This window comes from Ipomoea nil, unplaced genomic scaffold (genome assembly GCF_001879475.1).
Source record: "Ipomoea nil cultivar Tokyo-kokei standard unplaced genomic scaffold, Asagao_1.1 scaffold1834, whole genome shotgun sequence".
Classification (NCBI taxonomy): domain Eukaryota; kingdom Viridiplantae; phylum Streptophyta; class Magnoliopsida; order Solanales; family Convolvulaceae; genus Ipomoea; species Ipomoea nil.
This window is the reverse complement of record NW_017618262.1, coordinates 2,575,314-2,595,437: the sequence shown is the minus strand read 5'-3', so window position 1 is coordinate 2,595,437 and position 20,124 is coordinate 2,575,314. Positions and strand designations below refer to the sequence as shown.

The 20,124-nt window shown below is 38.0% G+C and overlaps 3 protein-coding genes and 1 pseudogene across 3 annotated transcripts; 1 reads left to right on the top strand and 3 right to left on the bottom strand.

Moving 5' to 3' along the window:
• Positions 1 to 811: 811 nt before the first annotated feature.
• Positions 812 to 10,269, top strand: LOC109192839 (annotated as a pseudogene).
• A 3,886-nt stretch (positions 10,270 to 14,155) lies between these two features.
• On the bottom strand, positions 14,156 to 14,614 carry LOC109192838 (uncharacterized mitochondrial protein AtMg00310-like). Its single transcript, XM_019343540.1, has one exon. It carries the CDS (start codon positions 14,612 to 14,614, stop codon positions 14,156 to 14,158), a length of 459 nt encoding a protein of 152 aa, XP_019199085.1.
• Positions 14,615 to 14,681: 67 nt separating this feature from the next.
• On the bottom strand, positions 14,682 to 16,937 carry LOC109192837. Its single transcript, XM_019343539.1, has 3 exons — positions 15,999 to 16,937; positions 15,243 to 15,839; positions 14,682 to 14,960 (listed from the first exon to the last, which is right to left on the bottom strand). The coding sequence occupies exons 1-3, from the start codon at positions 16,935 to 16,937 to the stop codon at positions 14,682 to 14,684; spliced, it is 1,815 nt and encodes a 604-aa protein (XP_019199084.1).
• Positions 16,938 to 19,186: 2,249 nt separating this feature from the next.
• LOC109192836 lies at positions 19,187 to 19,852 on the bottom strand. The gene has a single exon (XM_019343538.1). It carries the CDS (start codon positions 19,850 to 19,852, stop codon positions 19,187 to 19,189), a length of 666 nt encoding a protein of 221 aa, XP_019199083.1.
• Between the last annotated feature and the right edge of the window lie 272 nt (positions 19,853 to 20,124).

The following is a 20,124-nucleotide window of genomic DNA, read 5'->3' as shown; positions in this document are numbered from 1 at the left end:
TGCACATAATATGTTAACTACCGCTCCGTTTGGTAAACCTAGCTGAAAAGCTATAAGCTAGGAGCTGAAAGCTGAAAAGTTATAAGCTCGGAGCTAAAAACTGAAGAGCTGTTAAGCTAGCTGTTATGATTGAAAGTGTTTGGTAAAATTAACTTTTTGATAAGCTGATAAATGTAAAAAGACTAAAAAGGACATCTTCATAAAATTTAAATTAGTTTGTTTACATATTAAAATTTAACATTTTGTCTTTTAAAAAATTAACATTTTGAAATAAAACTATTAGCATAATCATTATCTAGCATCTCATAATGAGGTAGCAATATTGTTGCAAATCTCATAATAATAATAATAATAATAATAATAATAATAATAATAATAATAATAATAATAATATTTGCGATGAAAGTTGCGGATAAAGAAGAAGAGAAAAGTGTTTTAATTGAGAAGGATAAATTATATCATTTCTTTAAAATAATAAGGATAAAGATGGAAAAAAAGTTAGGAAGCTAGGAGCTTATTTTGGGAACATTACCAAACAAAGATTATAGCTTATTAGTAGCTTAAAATAAATTATAAGCTCCTAAATAAGCTCTGTCAAACAGAGCCAAAAACATAATATGTTAATGGCAGATAACATATTTGGTCCTGTTTGGTAAACGGCTGTTAGCTATGTGTTTTCAGTTAACATATTACGGAGTAAATATTACTTTATTGAGAAGTGATTGAAGTACGTCAGGCAACTGCATGATCGCAATGCAGGAAATATGGAATTCTATTGCAGGTCAAATGCTAGGGTGAGTTAAGCCTTGGGATGAGTCTCACAACTGTATCCAACGGTATGGATCACTATCGCCAGTCAATGGAGTCAATAAGAAATCGTTGCGGAGTGGAATTCTTCTTCCAATTTGCGAAACACTAACAGAATCCCTTAGTTTTCAACCCGACCGCGTACAAACACTGCTCGAGTGAGTGCTAGAGAGAGAATAGTGATCAAGTTTTCCAATTTTGGCTTCGCATTTTCCTTTTGAGATTTTGTTTTGCTGGATCATCTCTCTGATCAGTCTTCAATTTTGTTTTGTTTACAGTTAGATTGTTGCTTATTGAGTGGTGATTTTGGGTTCTGAGGTGGTAGAGATGGAGCAGGAGTGCTTGAACCCTAGGGTTTTTGGTGAATGGGAGGCTGCATTTGGGTGTGGTGGAGGCTCTATTGCTGCCGGCGAGAGCAGTGGTGGTGGGTTGGGGATGAACGTGGGTTTTGGCGGTGGTGAAAATTCAGGAAATTGTGGTGTCGGAGATTTTGTGGCAGACCCGGAGAAGATGAGTTTTATGGAGCTCTTGGGATTGGCCGAGTCTGGAGCACCTATACCAGCCGGAGCAACACCGGCGAAGAATTCCGGTCAAATTCCCGGTAATAGCTCATCTCTTTCACTAAGAATTAAGATAGTTTCAAATTCTGCGTAGACGTGAGTAAAATCTCTTGTTTATCGATAAGGCTTCATTGTTTTCTTATATATATTATTGTATTGAACGGTATATTGGGCCTAGAAACGCCATCAATAACGTCAGGTGTGGTTGACCTGAGGTGTGGTTGAGTAGAAGAAACTCATCCATTTTTAACCAAAGGTCAATGATTTGATTCTTGACTTTGAGAATAGAACATTCTTTAATCTCTAGGTCAGCTGTCCTGTCCCACTTAAAAAGGTCAAAATGTCAGTTCTCCCACTCAAAAGAGGTCTTTAGGCTATCTGTCCAATCTAAAAGAGGTCTCTAGGACAGCTGTCCCACCCAAAAAAGGTCTCTAGGACAGCTGTCCCACCCAAAAAAGGTAGACCAGTTATCTCATCCAAAAGAGGTTTTTAAGTCAACTGTCCCACCCAAAAGAGATGCCTACAATTTAGTTGGGTGAAACCAAAAAAAAAAAAAAAGAAAAAAAAAAAAAAAAAAAAAACGCCATCAATTGTAAGCTTACTCTAGCTGGGAAAAATTGGAGCTAGGTTGACTATCCACTTGATTTTAATTTGTTGTTTATGACCTTCATATTATAGTCAAAGCTAGGTTGACTATCCAGTTGATTTTTATTTGGTTATGAACTTCTGATATTCCCTTTCTCAATGAAACGTTGTGTGACTTAATTGCTCTTGGGTAACATGCCATTAGAAAATGATTAATTTATGGATAGAGTTGTTATTCTGGACTGGTATTTTGCTACACATTATGGATGTTGGTATTGATATTACTTAATTGTATCGTTATAGTCAAAGCTAGGTTGACTATGCAGTTGATTTTTATTTGGTTATGAACTTCTGATATTCCCTTTCTCAATGAAAAGTAGCGTGACTTAATTGCTCTTGGTTAACATGCCTTTAGAAAATGATAAATTTATGGTTAGAGTTGTTATTCTGGACTGGTATTTTGCTACACTATGGATGTTGGTATTGATATTACTTAATTGTATCGTGTGCAGATGATGATAATGGAATTAGTGTTCCTCCAACTCCAATGGAAAAGGATAATGGAATTAGTGTTCCTCCAACTCCAATGGAAAAGGAAAGGAAGACGAAAGTGAAAACCCCACGGCAACAAAAAGCTAAGAGGAAAAAACACAGACCCAAAATTTTTGATGAGAGCAAACCCAGAAGGGTCCCAAAATCTACTACTCCTAAAAGGGAAAATGGAAAGAGGAAATATGCTAAAAGAAGTTCAGCTATGAGGTCAGGAATGGTTCTTGAGACTTCAACACTTAATCCTCAAACTCCTGGGCCTTTAGTTGAAGGAAGGAAAAAGAGAAAGTATACCCGCAAGGCATCTAAACACCCAGTGAAATCATGTAAACGAGGCATCGATTTCGATTCTGATAACAGTGTAGAAGAGGATGATACTTGTGCAGAAGAGCCAAGAAATAAAGCCAGTGATTTCAGCATCGAATTCTATGCAAATTCATCTCAATATGTTGATCATAAGGCAGCTGGATCAGACATGGAATGTGCCCTGAAGTTGGAAAATCAGACAGCCAACATATATGAAAACAGGCTGACTGTTGATTGTGCTGAGCAAACCAGAATGGAATCTTTGAATGACGACTTGAGTCTTTGCGAGAAACCAGTACAATCAAGTCCCAACCAGAATGGATGCAAGGAAATTATGGTTGTCATGAATCAGAGTTCAGGCCAAACTAACACTTTGCAGGTTTACCAGAGGACATTCCGAGCAAATGAAGTGGAAAAGAATAGTAGAAAGTTAGGACCGACTTGTCCGAGCTTCGCTAAGAAAAAGAGGAGCAAGAGGAGCAAGAGACAGGAGGCAAATAAGTTGAATTTATGGTTTCTGGAGAAGGATGGTGAAGAGAAAGTTATAGCTCCCAAGTATGCATTGCGCAGTAAATTCAAGAAACATTTAGACTTGGGTGTCAACAACTCCCTTCTTTCAGTGCTACCTAAGAGTCAGATTGAAGCTGCTGTTGCTGATCCAGAATCCTTCGAATGTTTATCAAGTTTGTTTGCATTAGTAAAATCTAAAAGGAAAAGATCCAAAAGGTCATATTCTAACATGGGAAAGAAAAGCAGCAATATGGAATCCCTCTGCCATGATTTGGTTATTCCTAAACGGAAAAGGTCCACGGGAAGGCGGGGCTTACCATCCTCAAGTCCTATTACTCACAACAGCCCGAATAATCTTAAGCTCGAAGCTCCTGCAACTCGCAACAGCCCGCTCGAAGCTCCTGCAACTCGCAACAGCCCGAATAATCTTAAGCTCGAAGCTCCTGCAAACCCCCCACAATTGGCCAGGGTACAACCTCATGGATATGATAGTTTCATGGAAAAGGATCAAAGGCTACTTGATATTACTACCATCATACCCACCGGGAGTAATTTTAATGCTAATGCTAATCAAATGTTTGCTGCAGATTCTCATGCTAAAGTTTTACTTAGGTTACATCCCCAGCATCCTAGACCTTCTCAGAGTACTTCTCCCCAACATCCTATACCTTTTCAGATTACTTCTCCCCAACATCATAGGACTTCTCAGAGTACTTCTCACCAACATCACAGAACTTCTCAGAGTATTACTGACATAACTTTGTGGAACCCGATTGCTGCAGCACATCCGCCACCCCCACGTCCTGGAATTCCTCTTAACGAACAACATCACAGAACTTCTCAGAGTAATAGTATTACTGACATAACTTTGTGGAACCCGATTGCTGCAGCACATCCGCCACCCCCACGTCCACATCCGCCACCCCCACGTCCTGGAATTCCTCTCAACGAATATCTTTGGCCGCCACGTCGAATTTCTCTTAGCGAATTTCTTTGGAGTATTTCCGACAGAACTTCTATTCATTTGTCTTTTATAATATAAGTTTAAAGTTATTCATTTGTCTTTTATAATATAAGTTTAAAGTTAAAAAGCATCACTAGTAATGTATATTTTAATGTGTATTGCAGATTCAAATACAAAAGTGGGGATTAGGATACATCCCCCGCCGTGTCCTGATTCTGCTTTCCAAAAATATCTTTTGCCAACTGTAGAGACTACTTCTGGTATAGATTCTATTTTTTAATTTGTTTGTATCCTGATTGTCTACATTATAATGCCCTTTTAATGTAAAATTAAAACTTCACTGCACCTAGTATTAGAAAGCATATTGTTTGTTTTTGACATTGTAGTTCCATGCCGGAGCTGATGTTTTCCAACTGCACCGGGTATTTGTAATAGGACGCATGTATTTTGAATCGTTTGGTACTTCCCTAATGTATGGTGAATGTGATCTTCAATTTTATGTAGGTTCACAGGGTCAACTCACAAAGCTTTTGATGGAAACTATCCAGAAACTGCAGAGGCTACAAATAAGTAATGAACATGGTGGCCAGCTGGTGGTGCGAGATACAAATCTTCGTGGTGCGGTAATTCCTTACAATAAAATTGATACTCCGAAGAGACGACGAAAAATGCCTAAGGTTGATCTAGACCCAGAAACAATGAGAAGGTGGAATCTCCTAATGGAGGCGGATGCTAGTGAATTCCCTGAAGATAGGGATGAAAAAAAGGAAAAAGAATGGGAGGAGCAGAAAGAAATATTCTGTAAACGTCTACAAGACTTCGTTACTTGCATGCATGTTCTCCAAGGTATGCCTAAAAATGCATTTGAAGGGAAGGAAATGGTTATTTCTACAATTAGAGCTTTACTACTAGAGGTCTACATTTGATGCATCACTGTTGTCTTACATGGGATATAAACTTCTCAGGTGATAGACGTTTCTTACCGTGGAAAGGATCAGTAGTAGATTCAGTTGTTGGAGTTTTCTTAACTCAAAACGTATCTGACTATCTCTCCAGGTAAACTTTATCTTTTTGCATACAAATAATCTTTTAGTTTCATCTACTGGTGATTTGAAATATTAATGGAGATTTTTTTTACAGCAATGCTTTTATGTCTCTTGCTGCCAAATTCCCATTACCATCACCATTTTGTGATTTTCGAGTGGATTCTCCATGCAGTCAAGAATCGACATCAAATCCTACCGGACCTAATAGCCAACCACCACATGAAACTTTTGCAGAGGAATTCGTCTCTCCTGTACAGGAAGAGTCCCCAGGTTCACTGGGGGATGACAGAGTGGTGGAAGTAAATCATGATTTTTTGAAAGAGACTTTAGAATTTGAACAAACAGGTAACTCTGAGAAGATGTACCTCCCTGAGGAAGTTGAATTGCCTACAAGATTATGTGGTTGTGAAAGTGGGATTATTACATCATGCAGAGAAAGATTAGAAGATATGAATGGGGCACATGCGTCTCCCTCTTTGTTTGGATTCAATGGTAATCTAGGGGGGTTTGGATGTGATTGTGGAGAACAAAAAAACAAAAATTTGGCTTCCACCGTAGATGTAAATAAAAGCTGTGGATCCAAGAGTGGTTGTGGTTGTTCTTGTGTTAGAGGTATATTTGAGCAAGTGGCTAAAGATTTAGCTAACTCAAACACATTGCTCAATGAGTTAGAAGATAATACTGTTCAATTGATTAGTACTGAAGAAGTAGAAAATACTGTTCAATTGAACAACACTGAAGAAGTGGCCATGGAAGAGAATACTGTCAACACTGAAGAAGTGGCCATGGAAGAAAATACACATCCATTGAACAACACTGAAGAAATGGCCATAGAGAATACTGTTCCGTTGAACAACACTGAAGAAATGGCCATAGAGAATACTGTTCCGTTGAACAACACTCAAGAGAATACTATTCCGAACAACAATCAAGAGAATACTATTCCGAACAACAATCAAGAGAATACTGTTCCGTTGAACAACACTCAAGAAAATACCTCAAAGAAGGGTGCTATTCCGAACAACAATCAAGAGAATACTATTCCGAACAACAATCAAGAGAATACTGTTCTGTTGAACAACACTCAAGAAAATACCTCAAAGAAGGGTAAAGTGACAAAAATACCAAAACCTGATGTTGACTGGGAAGAATTAAGAAGAACCTACTATAATCCAAATAGAACTCCCGGAATAAACATAGATTCAATCGATTGGAATGCAGTTAGATGTGCTCCTGTTGGAGAGATTGCAAAAGTTATTGAGACTCGAGGGATGAATAATGTTCTTGCGGCAAAGATTAAGGTATTAGTTCTTGGCTCATATGATGAAATTAAATAACTGTCCCTTTACTCCTTCTTTCTTTTTTATCTTTTACCTTGAGGCTTGAAATGTCCAGGCCTTCCTTAATCGATTGGTTGAAGACCACGGCTCTATTGACCTTGAATGGCTAAAAGATGTTCCACCTGACAAAGCCAAGTAAGCCAGCAACTAACTCAAAACTGATATTAAATGTACGCACAAGCAGGCTACTTGATAGTATATCCATTTGCTCTGCTGAATGTCTTCACTCTTACTTTTGCTTTTAGGGAATTTTTATTGAGCATAAGAGGAGTGGGTTTGAAGAGTACGGAGTGTGTGAGGCTTTTGACACTTGGTCATCACGCTTTCCCTGTAAGACCTTTTTACTCACAAATTCTTCTGTTTGATAAGTGTTTTACTTTGTGCTCATCTTCCTTCTCGATCCTTTTTACTCACAAATTCTTCTGTTTGATAAGTGTTTTACTTTGTGCTCATCTTCCTTCTCGATTCTTATTCATCCCAAGGTTGATACAAATATTGCTCGTATAGTAGTGAGACTGGGGTGGGTTCCTTTGGAACCACTGCCTGGGGATCTTCAGATACATCTACTAGAACAGTAAGTTTCATAATAAATAAATTCCAATGAATATTATTCCAATGAATATTGCTACCATTCATCTTCTTACTTATGCTGATATTGTCTCATATTAGGTACCCCTTGATGGACTCCATTCAGAAGTATCTTTGGCCACGGCTTTGCACATTGGATAAAAAATTACTGTAATAATTATTTTCTCTACTATGATAAAATTTTATTTCTGACTGAATACACTACTCTAGAACAAAAGTTAATGTTCAGCTGCTTAACTGTGTTTTACAGGTATTTATTGCATTACCAGTTAATCACCTTTGGAAAGGTTAGTCTCAAGTCTCAACTCAACCCAACCCCTAGGCTTCTTGCAAGTGAATTGTGATTTTGATTACGAATTGTGATTTTGATTACTTTTCTTCTTCTTCTTTCGAACACTAACATCAGAAAATGAGTATAACACATACAGGTTATCTGTACGAAGAAGAACCCGAACTGTAACGCATGCCCATTGAGAGCTGAGTGCAAGCACTTTGCAAGTGCATTTGCGAGGTTTGCTCCAACTTCATTGCCTTGACTTTTAAATTAGAACTATATGTGTGGCACACTTGACTTTTAAATTAGAACTATATGTGTGGCACGACGGAGATCATGTCTCCCTAGTAATTGAAGAAGATAAAGAGATAAAGACAAGTAGAAGAAAATTGTGACTTCTGTAAAATAGATATTTTGATATATACTGAGAAGCATGATGCATATACATGTACCGTTTAGAGGGTTTGCATTTGTTATATTTACTTACACTGAAAGGCAATTTCTTAGATTTGTTTTCAATATTATTGCTCATAATACATGCTTTGTTTGCAGTTCTAGACTTCGCCTTCGAGGAGCACCAGAGAAACCTATAAGACCGCTAATGTTGCCTTACATAGAAAGAGATATTGAAGACTTCCCCTGTGGGTTTAAGGACAAGGATGACAATTCACATGTAAGACAACCAGTATTTCCTCACCTAGAAAAAGACATAGTCAGAGATTATGGAATGCCAAATTCACATACGAAGCAGCCAGGCATGCAAGATGGAGTTAGAGATTATGGAATGCCAAATTCACATACGAAACAGCCAGGCATGCAAGATGGAGTTAGAGATTATGGAATGCCAAATTCACATACGAAACAGCCAGGCATGCAAGATGGAGTTAGAGATTATGGAATGCCAAATTCACATACGAAACAGCCAGGCATGCAAGATGGAGTTAGAGATTATGGAATGCCAAATTCACATACGAAACAGCCAGACATGCAAGATGAAGTTAGAGATTATGGAATGCCAAATTCACATACGCAACAGCCAGACATTCAAGATGAAGTTAGAGATTATGGAATGCCTACCGTAGAAAGAGACATTGAAGACTTCCGCTATGGGTTTAAGGACATGCAAGACGAAGTTACAGATTATGGAATGTCAAATTTTACGAAGCCAGTTCCTCACATAGACAGAGACATTGAAGACTTCTCCTTTGAGTTCAAGGATAAATTTGATAAATTTGTAAGCGACATCAAAGACTTTCCTTTTGAGTTGGACAACCAGGATGAGAAATCCAATATTCAAAGTTATATTATTGAAGAACCTGAAGAACCTGAACCTGAATCTACCGTATCACTTGAAAGAGACACCAACAACATTCTTGAGGAGACCGATGAGTCCATTCTTGATGAGACCGATGAGACCAAGGACGATAATGAGATACCTACCATCAAACTTGATACCGAAAAATTTAAAAGAAATTTGATTGATCTTTTGAATCCAAAATTTGAAGATGAAGAAGTATCAAATGCCTTGGTTGCTTTGACTCCACAAGCTACTACAATTCCAGCACCTAAAATTAAGAGTGTTACACGGTTAAGGACAAGGCACCAAGTGTGAGTAAATCCAATTTTCAGTTCCTAAATCAAATGATAGTTATCATAAACTAATATTTTTATCATGATGCAGCTATGTTGTTCCAGATTCACATCCACTCTTGTTTGGGGTGAGTTTCTCTTTTACATTATTATTATTATATATATGTTTTGATGCCTACGATGCCTAATTTAAATTTGTACAGTTTGATCTACGAGAACATGATGATCCTTGCCCCTATCTTCTTGCAATTTGGCCAAAAGGTAATTATAAGGATTGCTGTATGTAATGTTAAACTCAAAATTTGTATATTTGTATGTTGTATAAAATATTTGTATTTTATTTGAAAAACAGAATTTTTGAATGGAAAGGAAAGCAGTTCACAAACAAATACAGTTTGTGGAACGATTTTGGTAAGTATTATTATCATATTGTCATATTGATAAATGCATTTCAAAGAATTGATGACATCTAAAATGAATGTTTAGATACCATGTCGAACAGCAAACAAAGGAAGCTTTCCCCTAAATGGAACATATTTTCAAGTCAATGAGGTACTTTTTATTTCAATGAGTTACTTTTTAGTTTATTAGAATTTAGGATTTAACTTACCTATTTCTTTTGATAGGTATTTGCTGATCATGAATCCAGTAAGTGCCCAATAAATGTTCCACGAAAATTGATATGGAATTTGAAACGAAGTTATGTATATTGTGGAAGTACTACATCAGCAATAACGAAAGGTAAAAAATAAATATGGTATTATATTGTAACATATTTTGAATGTCAATACTAATAATATTCTTTAATATGTACAATTAGGTATGGAGATGGACGAGATCCAACAATGTTTTTGGAATGGTATGAAATTTCTTTTATTAACATAAAATATTTATATAACTCAAAAAATCAAATTTTTATATTGTGTTTAACATGTCAAACAGGGTTTGTGTGTGTTAGAGCATTTGATCGGCAAACACGGAACCCCACACATCTATCAAAACGATTCCATGAACTTCCCAGTACTATTGGAAAGAAAAAAATTCCGAATGATAATTAAAGGAACATTGTAAACTATTGAAAGAGTACTTATATAGAGGAAATATGTTTGTTAATTTTTTTTTTGAATATTTTAAACATTTCACATCCTGACATTCTTTTGGCACCGTTTAAATTGCCTTATTAAATATTTTCCTTATTTCTAATACAGTAGTACCTCAGCAAACCTTTTTAAGAAATGCCATATGCCCATATTGTTGCAAATTTTAAAATACTTGGATGGATGATATAATCAATTTTTTATTTGAGTTAATTCTAAATTTACTCTCCAATTATGGTAGCATTTATATAATATTGTAGTCAAATTAAAGAGCTTAGAATTGGCCAATGACATTGTGGTTTAGTGGTATAAAGTGACTCTCTCAAATTTGAGATTATGAGTTTGAGCTGAGTAGTATTGACTCTTTGTGATTTAGTAGGTTGAGAAATTAACTATGAATATATATTATATTGTAACATACTCAGTTAAAAAAAAGTTTAAAATTAGAGGTAAAAATGTCACCATAGGCGATAAATGTCAAACGCGAATGCCAGCTTCATGAGTCAAGCAAAGAAAATATAATGTAGGCATTAATTAATTTTTATTTATTTATTTTGTGTGTCAACTATTTTCTTTTATTTTCTGAAGAAAAGGGTGGTAGGTGTGATTACAGTGGATTGGAAGGAAACTAAAACAATTTTTTATTAAAAAAAAAAAAAAAAAGAGTAGGTGGAGTCATCTTAATATTTAAAATTGAAAATTAAAAATGATTTCACACTGAAAAATAGAAAAGGTAGTAAATTACGATGCAAATGCAATGTATCTAATATTGATTCATCAACTTTTTTTTTTTATTTTTTTTTATTTTCATCTACTCTCCTTAATAAATTTGTCATTGTTATTTTTTTTCTAAAAGCAAAAAACAAGGATACTATATTAATTTAAATCAGAGTTCAAAGCAACAACAATGGAAGGAAAAAGGACTGAAGAGCAGTCCGAACAGCCAGACAAAGACAGGGCTTCCCGAGCTAGCAAATAGACAACCCTCTTCGCGGACCGTTTATAAGAATCGATGGCATTAATGACTTGGAGACAGTCACTTTCAAGAAACTCGGTAATCACCACTTAAAAGTATTAGATTGTTTATAGTTGACTGGTATTTAATTAGGTATTTGTCTAGTTAAATTGGCATTGAACATGTGCAAATGAATATGAAAATTGTTGATAAAATTTGACATGTTACGGCATCAGTATTCGAACTACCTATAGAGTAATTGTTGTTACTATCAAGTAAACCAGTTATGAAAATAGAACAAGAGGTACTACTTATGAATCTTCTATAAGTAGTATTTATTTAGACTATCGTTTTTAGACTGTCGATTTTACAAAGTTACAAACATTTATTTTAATCACAATTATAATAAATCTCAGCTCCTATATTATTTTGCATTCATATATTTTGAATTATCTATTTAAATGAACAAATTCGACATTCAATTACCTGTATATGAACTTTTCTATATAATCTTACATTTATATAATTTGAAATATTTATTTAAATATAAGCATGGGAAATAGTCATTATGTATAAAACTAGTAATAATAACAACAATGTGGAAATATAAATATTTCTCCAAATAAAAACAACAACAATGTGGTAGGTTGAATACGATTCTGTTAGAATTTTGTATATAAAACTTGCATCCAATCTAACCAATTACGAGTTTAATTTGGTAAGACTCATCACTTTCTATCAACTAAAAAATTTCAATTCATTTAATGTAATTCTAGCAGGTAGGTATCCAAGGAATGGAATAAAATTATCATCCCTGAATATAACTGTGTATTTGTATATAGATAACTAGGGGTGGACATTTCGATGTTCAGTTCGATTTTTCGGTTTTGGTTTCGATTTCGGTACTTCGATATTAACAAATGATACCATTCGCTTTAACATTTAACATTATAGTTTGGTTCGATTTCGATTTGATTTGAAAAAGTTTGGTTTTGGTTCGGTTCGATATTCAATTCGGTTTAGGAACCCCAAATTTTAATATTTTCTAATTTTACAAACACACAACCAAACAATACATATTCACATAGTCCAAACCTAAAGTCTAAAGATTATATAACAAAATAGCAATTCGAAGTTCAAACACACTACTAAGTACTAATTACCAAATATCAGTTGTTTTTTTTTTTTTGCACAACTACCTCTTTAGTTGACTCACTTAGAATATTTTATTGACAAGATGGAGAATCATATGTATAGTTAATATTTGGAGAACAAGTGTCAAGTACTGTATAGTTAATTTTTGGACACAATCCATCATTGCTAGTGCACTGAAATATTATTTTTCAATGCACTAAAAATATATTCCAATACTATAAAATAATTCCAGTGCACTGAAAATCAAAATTAGAATGATGTGAAAGCACAATAATTTCATAGAAACATGAAACTAAGGAAAATATTGAATATTGTAAGAATAACTCAATTTAGATATAATTGTGATGTAAAAAATAAAAGTGGCAAACAACAAAAGTGAAAAGTAGAGAACAAGCCATAAAGAAATTATATAAAAAAATTAAGAGAGATATAAGTGAGAATAGAAAGTGAACGGCGGAGCAGACATCAAGGAACTTGAATTTACTTATTATTATTATTATTATTATTATTATTATTATTATTTTATTATTAAAACCGAAAAATTATTCGATTCGATTTTTCGGTTTGATTTTTAACATTTTTTTTTTTGAAAGGTGGCCAATATGGCATATATTAAAAGTACTCAGAAATAGAGTCTGGGGGACATCGTCCGAATACATAATCGTAGAATAATTAAATGCAGAAGCCGCTAAACTATGAGCTAAATAGTTCTCTGACCTAGGAATAAAATTAACTGAGCAGTAATCAAAAGAGGTAATGCGTGCTTTACAAGCACTAATAGCGTAGCCAACATAAGTCCGAACCGTGACAGCTTGATTCGTCAAATATTGTTGTAGGGTCAAACAATCTGTGAGTAAGCGTACAGAGCGTTCCCCACGATTCCATAACCAAGACAAGGCTTCCTTACATGCTATCGCCTCAGCCATAAGCGGGGAGAGACAATCTGATAAGGGTGCACTGAATGCCGATACATATTCCCCTTCCTTGTTCAACAAAATCGCGCCAACCGTAGCTTTTCCTGTAGCCGGCATAAACCCGGCATCGACATAACATCTCCGTATTGGCTCGGTTGCCTCCAGTAGTACCCCCTCCACGGCAGCCACAAGGCCGTCGACAGCGGTTCGTTGCTGCTGCTGCCGTGTCGCGGCAGTGGCGGTAATGGGACCCTGTGCGGCAGCTTGGTGGTTTGCTTGGCGATGGGTCGGGTGGATACGTTGCCATGCAAGTGTGGTGGCTTCGGTCAAGGCTATCACTTTCCGTGGTCGCGGTAGACATGCATCCCATACCGCTCCGTTTCTGGTCCTCCAAATATAATATAAAATTGCAGCTGCGTGAACAATTTGGTTAGTGTCTAAAATATTTAATAGATCACTAAACCAAGTATGAAAAATATTTGTTGTTAGCATGGGGATTGGAAGGTGAGATTGTGTCCAAATGGAACTTGCATAACCACATGTTACTAAAGCATGCATTGTGTCTTCATCCATTATCCCACACATAGCACATGTTGGTTGTATTTCCACTCTCTTTATAATCAAATTTGTTGTAGTAGGGAGAATACCACTCAAAGCTTTCCATAAGAATGTTTTCCATTTGGGGGGACTTTTAACTTCCAGAGGCGTAACCAATTATGAGTGCCAGTATTATCATTGAGGTTCCCCGCAACTGTTTTGTAGTCACTCTTAACAGTATAGTTTCCTCCCTGATCATCATGTCAATACCACATATCTTCATAATCCGGCGATACTGGGATTTTTCTTATCCTATCCACATCCGCAGGATTAAAAATATCTGTCAATATATCCGGATCCCAGGTCTGTGTCTCATGATCAATTAATCCCTGCTGCATTATTTAAATATGGGGGCTTATTTGTATGAATCATTGGGTCTTGTTCATCCTGTAACCATGGATGATCCCAGATGAGGGTTGTTTTTCCATTTCCAATTCTGCGTCTGATTCCACCACAAACCATGCCCTGAGCTGCCATTATACTGCGCCAACAGAAACTGAGATTATTCCCTATTTTGGCATCATAAAAGGTCCCTCTTGGGTAATATCTGGCTCTGTAAACTCGTGAGACCAAAGAGTCAGGTTTTGTTAGTAATCGCCATGCCTGTTTACCCAGCATTGCTATATTAAAAGCATGCAGTTCTTTGAAACCCAGACCACCATACTTTTTTGGTATACATAATTTGTCCCAAGCCTTCCAATGGGTTCCACGTTCATTCCCAGATCCCCACCACCAGTACCGGTTCATGGTTCGCTCAATAGCTGTACAAATCCCCATAGGTAATAAGAAAACACTCATTGAGAAAGTAGGCATTGCCTGGGCCACACTTTTCAACAAGACTTCCTTACCAGCTTGACAACTTCTTATTCCAAGAAAGGATCATCTGCCTTATCTTATCTTCGATATATGAAAACGCTGCCTTCTTATTCCTTCCTACAAATGAGGGGAGCCCCAAATATTTCCCAAAGTTTGGTGCCTGAGCAACCCCAAGAATCTGTGCCACTTCATCCCTATCCTCGTACTGTGTATTCTTACTGTAGCATATGCTGGACTTATGATAATTCACCACCTGGCCAGATAAATTTTCATATCGTGTCAAACATTGCTTTACTGCATTTGCTTCCTGCACATTTGCTTTAAAGAATAATAAGCTGTCATCAGCAAAAAATAGGTGTGAAATAGAGGGTGCACCCCTTGCAACTCTGCATCCGTGAATTGCTCCCCGTACCTGTGCCTGTTGTAATAGTAAAGAGAGTCCCTCCGCATAGATTATAAATAGATATGGGGACAACGGGTCTCCTTGCCTGAGTCCGCGAGACGGGACGATAGGCAAACCTCAGGTTCCATTCAACTTGACATTATACGACACAGTAGTCACGCATAACATGATAAGATCCACCCATACACTATTAAAACCCAAGGTTGTTAACATATTTCGCAGAAAGGGCCATTCCATACGGTCATAGGCTTTTGCCATATCCAACTTTAAAGCACCCCATCCCACCTTCCCACACTGTTTTCTATTCAAAAAGTAGCCAACTTCTGCAGCAATTAAGATGTTATCTGTAATCAATCTGTCCGATATGAATGCACTCTGTGTATCAGAAATAATCCCATCCATGAGTGGTTTCATCCTGGCTGTAATCATCTTGGCCATGATCCTGTATATCACATTGCTCAACGCTATGGGTCTGAGATCCGAGACCCGTTCTGGATTTTTCTTCTTCGGTATTAGAACCACATCAGTATCATTCAAGTTGGCTGGAAAGATCCGTGTATTCAAACAGTTCACAATAAAGTCCAACACATCTCCTCCCACCACATCCCAGAACTGCTGATAAAAACCCGGATTCATTCCATCCGGACCAGGTGCCTTATCTGGGAACATAGCAAACAAGGCCGTTTTTACCTCTTCCTTTTCAAAGGGGCGCAGTAGGGCTTCGTTTTGTGCAGGTGACACTCGAGGCAAGACATTGGCATAAAAATTTTCATCCATCTGAGACTGGTTTGACTCAAAAATATTCCGATAATAATAAAAAATAGTCGTTCTCATGGCATCTCTCTCCACCCAATCCCCATCATCATTCATAATTTTAGAGAGTGTGTTTTTCTTTTTACGGTGAGAGGCATACCTGTGATAGAATTTAGTATTCGCGTCTGCCCCCTTCAGCCAGTGCTGTTTCGCCATCTGTTTCCAAAAAGCATCCTCCTGAGCCTCTAATCGAGCCAGACGTTCTTCTAACCGCTGATACTCGGCTAAAGAAGTTTGATCAGTGCATCCCCGTAGCCGCAACTGCTCTTTGCGCAGGCACCTCATCTGCTCATCAAACTTGTGAAACTTATCACCTCCCCATCGTGATAATTTATTGCCACACAACTCGATACAGGCTTGCAAACCCCTATCTCTTCCTTCAGTCCACGTCGTCTCAACCACTCCCCTACAGCCCTCATCATGCATCCAAGCCATCTCAAACCGGAACCCCCTCCTCCCACCACCTGTCCTTTCCCGAAGATTCAGAATCCCAAGGAAAAGCGCAGAATGATCTGAGCGTCGGGTTAGAATGTTCGAAACACTTGCCTCCCTCACCACATCTCGCCATTCCTGCGTAACCAGCACCTTGTCCAACCTCTCCTCAATCCAGTCTACAGTCCCCTCCCCTCTTTCCCAGGTAAACGGGTATCCCTGCATAGGTAATTGTGCTAGTCCACACTCATCAATAGTTTCCCCGAAGCCCCGTAATAGTGTCTCTGGATGGGGATTCCCCCCTCGCTTCTCATACTGATATAAGAGATCATTAAAATCTCCTATAATAACCCATGGCAACTCAGAACGATGCGATAAGGACTTAATGAATTCCCAAGAGTCATTCCGTCTCTCCCTCTGCGCATAACCGTAATACCCTGTCATCCTCCAGTTTTCAAACCCCGGCATTGTTACCTCAATATCCACATGATTTTTTGAGTAACTCAACAGGCTTGCCGTACCATTCGTTCTCCATAATAATGCCAAACCTCCTTTCGTTCCTACACTATCAACTTTAAACACACCATCGAAACCAAGTTTCACCCGGAGCCGCTCTACATGATCTTGGCCAACCATGGTTTCCATAAGAAATACAAAGTCGGGTTTCTTACTGGACACCATGTCCACAATCTCCCGAACTGTTCGTGGATTACCCAAGCCACGACAGTTCCAACTTAACGTACTCATGATGCTGGGCGGGTCTGGGAACCAGCACCCGCCATATTCAAGTTTTTTGAGAGATCAGTCATCAATACATCACTACCCTCCCTTCTCAACCCACCTCCCTCCCCCTCCCTGCGACGTTTGGCAACTGCCGTGACCGTACCCACCATCTCCCGTTCCGGCACCCTCACCCCTCGGCCAACCTCCCTTATACCCCCTCCGCCCCTTTCCCCTCCACCGGCACCAACCACCCCTCACCAACACCCCTCGGCCCTCTCCTCAACCCCGCCCTCAACTCTGCTGAAAACGGATATTGCTCCACTGGGATAGCAGCATTCCGTGCATGAATACAGAATTTGTATAAATGCCCCAAGAGCCCACTAATAAGTGCATAATTGTTCATATTTATACCCCATGTCTACTCAATATTTAGCCTTGTTTTGCTTATGAAGTGTCACAATGTTGTTCAAAATGATCTTAATTTTGCTCATTTGATCCATTATGCACAATTCATTATCTTTGAGTAGAAATGAAGGATTTTAGATCATGTTGGATGCATTTGGAGTCAAGGGGAGCCAAGGTGAAGCTAAGGAGATGGATGCAACACTTCCAAAGAAGCCAAAGAGTGATGTTTTCAATGGTGTTGATCATATGGACAAATTAAACCAAGGCAAAAGTGGAACAAGTGTCAACAAGCTGAAATTCTCGCATGGATTGTCCACTGTTCTGTTTTCGGGCCATATCTCGGTCTAAAAATATCCAATTTATGTGATTCTTGTCCCATTGGAAAGAAGACTCAAAGAGCTACAACTCATATTCAGACATCAAAGCCTAAAAAGGAATTCACGGTGGTCGAAATTATCCTTGAAGTTGAAGTTCCAAACTTACAATTCAAAACTGACACTATTTGGTTTTTTGACCATATCTCGGCCTAGAAATGTCCAAATGGAGTGATTCTTGCACCATTGGAAAGAAAACTTAAAGGTCTACAACTTTGTTGAAGACCATAAGTGCCAATAAAATGGTATTATATGAGAAACATAGCCTAGAAGTCAAGACAAGTGCACAGAATTCTGTTTCCAGCAGCCTCGTACGCCCTGCCATACGCCCATACGCATCTCTTCTCCCTGATCCAGTTTTCACTGGAAATGTACCAAAAATCGTACCCCCTAGCGTATGCCCATCCCTGAGGGCGTCCCAATCTGCTATGCTCTATTTAGGCGCGTTTTTGTGTCATTTCAACTTGGTTTTGACTCTTGTTAGAACCCTAGACACTCTCATTTACTTCCCTTCATATTTTTAGGTTAGATTAGGCTTAGATTTATGTTTCTTAACACTTTTGAAGCTTGGATTCCAACATTTCAAGATTCCACCATCCATTTTCAATAGAGAAGCTTTCTTCCTTTTATCTCTTTCTTTTGCTAGATTTATGTTTAATGCTTGTGTTTTTGTGTTCTTTATGCTATTTAATCATGAGTAGTTAGTTTATGGACTTGAGTTAGGGTTGTATTATCTATCTTGATGCTTGATTTGTGATTATTGTAAAAAAAGGGGAAGAACACTACCTAGGGTTCATGTGTTTATGAAGGTGTTGTGTTTATATCTTGTTAATGTTTGATGTACACATTCATTAGCTTGTTTTTGGAGGATTCCTTGCCTCAACGAGAGTTGGATGATGAATCCAAGCCACCCCTTGCATAGACCCGATTTCTTCCTACGAAAATAGGGGAAATTTGGGGCTTTAGATGCTTGTGTGCTTGATGGACTTGGAATTGATTCACCACGAAAGTGGGGCAATTCCTTGTTCTAATCCTTGTTTATTAATTACGAGAATGGTTCGTAGACTAGGATACCTATGTGCATTCCCGCTTGATTCCTTGGTTACTTGTTCTCCCTAATCCCTTAGGTTGTTAAAGCATCTAGATGATAATGCTCCCTAGCTTGAGTCCTATTTCTTTATTTCGTGTTTACATCTTGTTACTATGTGTTTGTGTTACTTTGTTTAGTTAGCGTAGCCTCAATCTCGTTATGATTTGCTTAGCTTCTTGTTGATTTCCTTATGCTAGTGCCTAGTTTCTTGTGATTGCATATTGCGTGTCATAACCCCCAATCCCCTGAGGACGATATAAAACACCCGAGCTCACATCTTATTTTTGCTACAATCACCCACAATAGAAGCAAAAATTGTGTAAACGCTCATACTTAAACGAGACCCAGCATGTAGACTTATCTCGTTTCACAAAATTCATGCGCCTCTTAATCGGTTTGTCCACAGGAATAGCCACCCGAATGCGATAGAAAGCCTTCCATGGCACATTCAGAAGTCGGTCATCAAACTTAACAAAACCGCCAAGATAATTACCAACCTGCTCTAATATTTTTTCTGATGTATGTCCCATTGGTAACCCATGCACCTGCACCCACATATCAACCGTATCCAGTACCACATCCTCTGGCCTCATACCATCAACCACTTGTCTACAAACTAGGGTTGCATTCTCATACGCCCATGGTCCATCATTCAAAATACGTTCCATGTCTGTTTTATGGAAGAAAACAAATAGGAACAGCCGTGGTTGGATTTCTGTTACTTGGACCCCCTGTACCGATTGCCAAACCAAGGCTAGGACCTCTCGCATGAATTCCAACTTGACTAGCTTGCGTGTCAAGAATCGGCCAACCAATGACCACACCGGCTGTGCATCCACCGGCGCATCATCCACTCCGTCCAGAACCGGTTCGAACCTCTCCTCTTCCGCCGCAATCACCAGATCCGCCCACTGCCACGTCACACCCTCCACCCCGCCTCCTTCTGCTGAAGTCGCCATGCATACAACGCTGTTCTCCGTGCTCCGTCGTCAACAAACCGGCAATTGCCGTAGAACAGTGATGGAAAATTAGTGAAAACCTAGGAATAAACCCTAGTAGTGGAGAGAAAACCCTAGACTTCTAGAGAGAGATTTTTTCTTTCTTTACTAGTTCGCACGATTATAATGATCAGTGTCAAATTTGTTTAGGAATTGTTCGATTTACAAGAATTTCGAATTATTTAATTTTTCGGTATATTACTAGTTCGGATCGAGAAAATCGAACTGAATTG

Bases quoted from the DNA above. Each gene is read 5' to 3' on its own strand.
- LOC109192836 (XM_019343538.1), bottom strand. From the start codon at position 19,852: ATGGCGACTTCAGCAGAAGGAGGCGGGGTGGAGGGTGTGACGTGGCAG.
- LOC109192838 (XM_019343540.1), bottom strand. From the start codon at position 14,614: ATGGGGATTTGTACAGCTATTGAGCGAACCATGAACCGGTACTGGTGG.
- LOC109192837 (XM_019343539.1), bottom strand. From the start codon at position 16,937: ATGGTTGGCCAAGATCATGTAGAGCGGCTCCGGGTGAAACTTGGTTTC. The intron at 15,840-15,998 runs GCAGACGCGAAT...GAGTCAAACCAG, and splicing joins AACAGCACTGGCTGAAGGGG to TCTCAGATGGATGAAAATTT. The intron at 14,961-15,242 runs GTATGGGTGGAT...GCAAATGTGCAG, and splicing joins CAACCTTGGGTTTTAATAGT to GAAGCAAATGCAGTAAAGCA.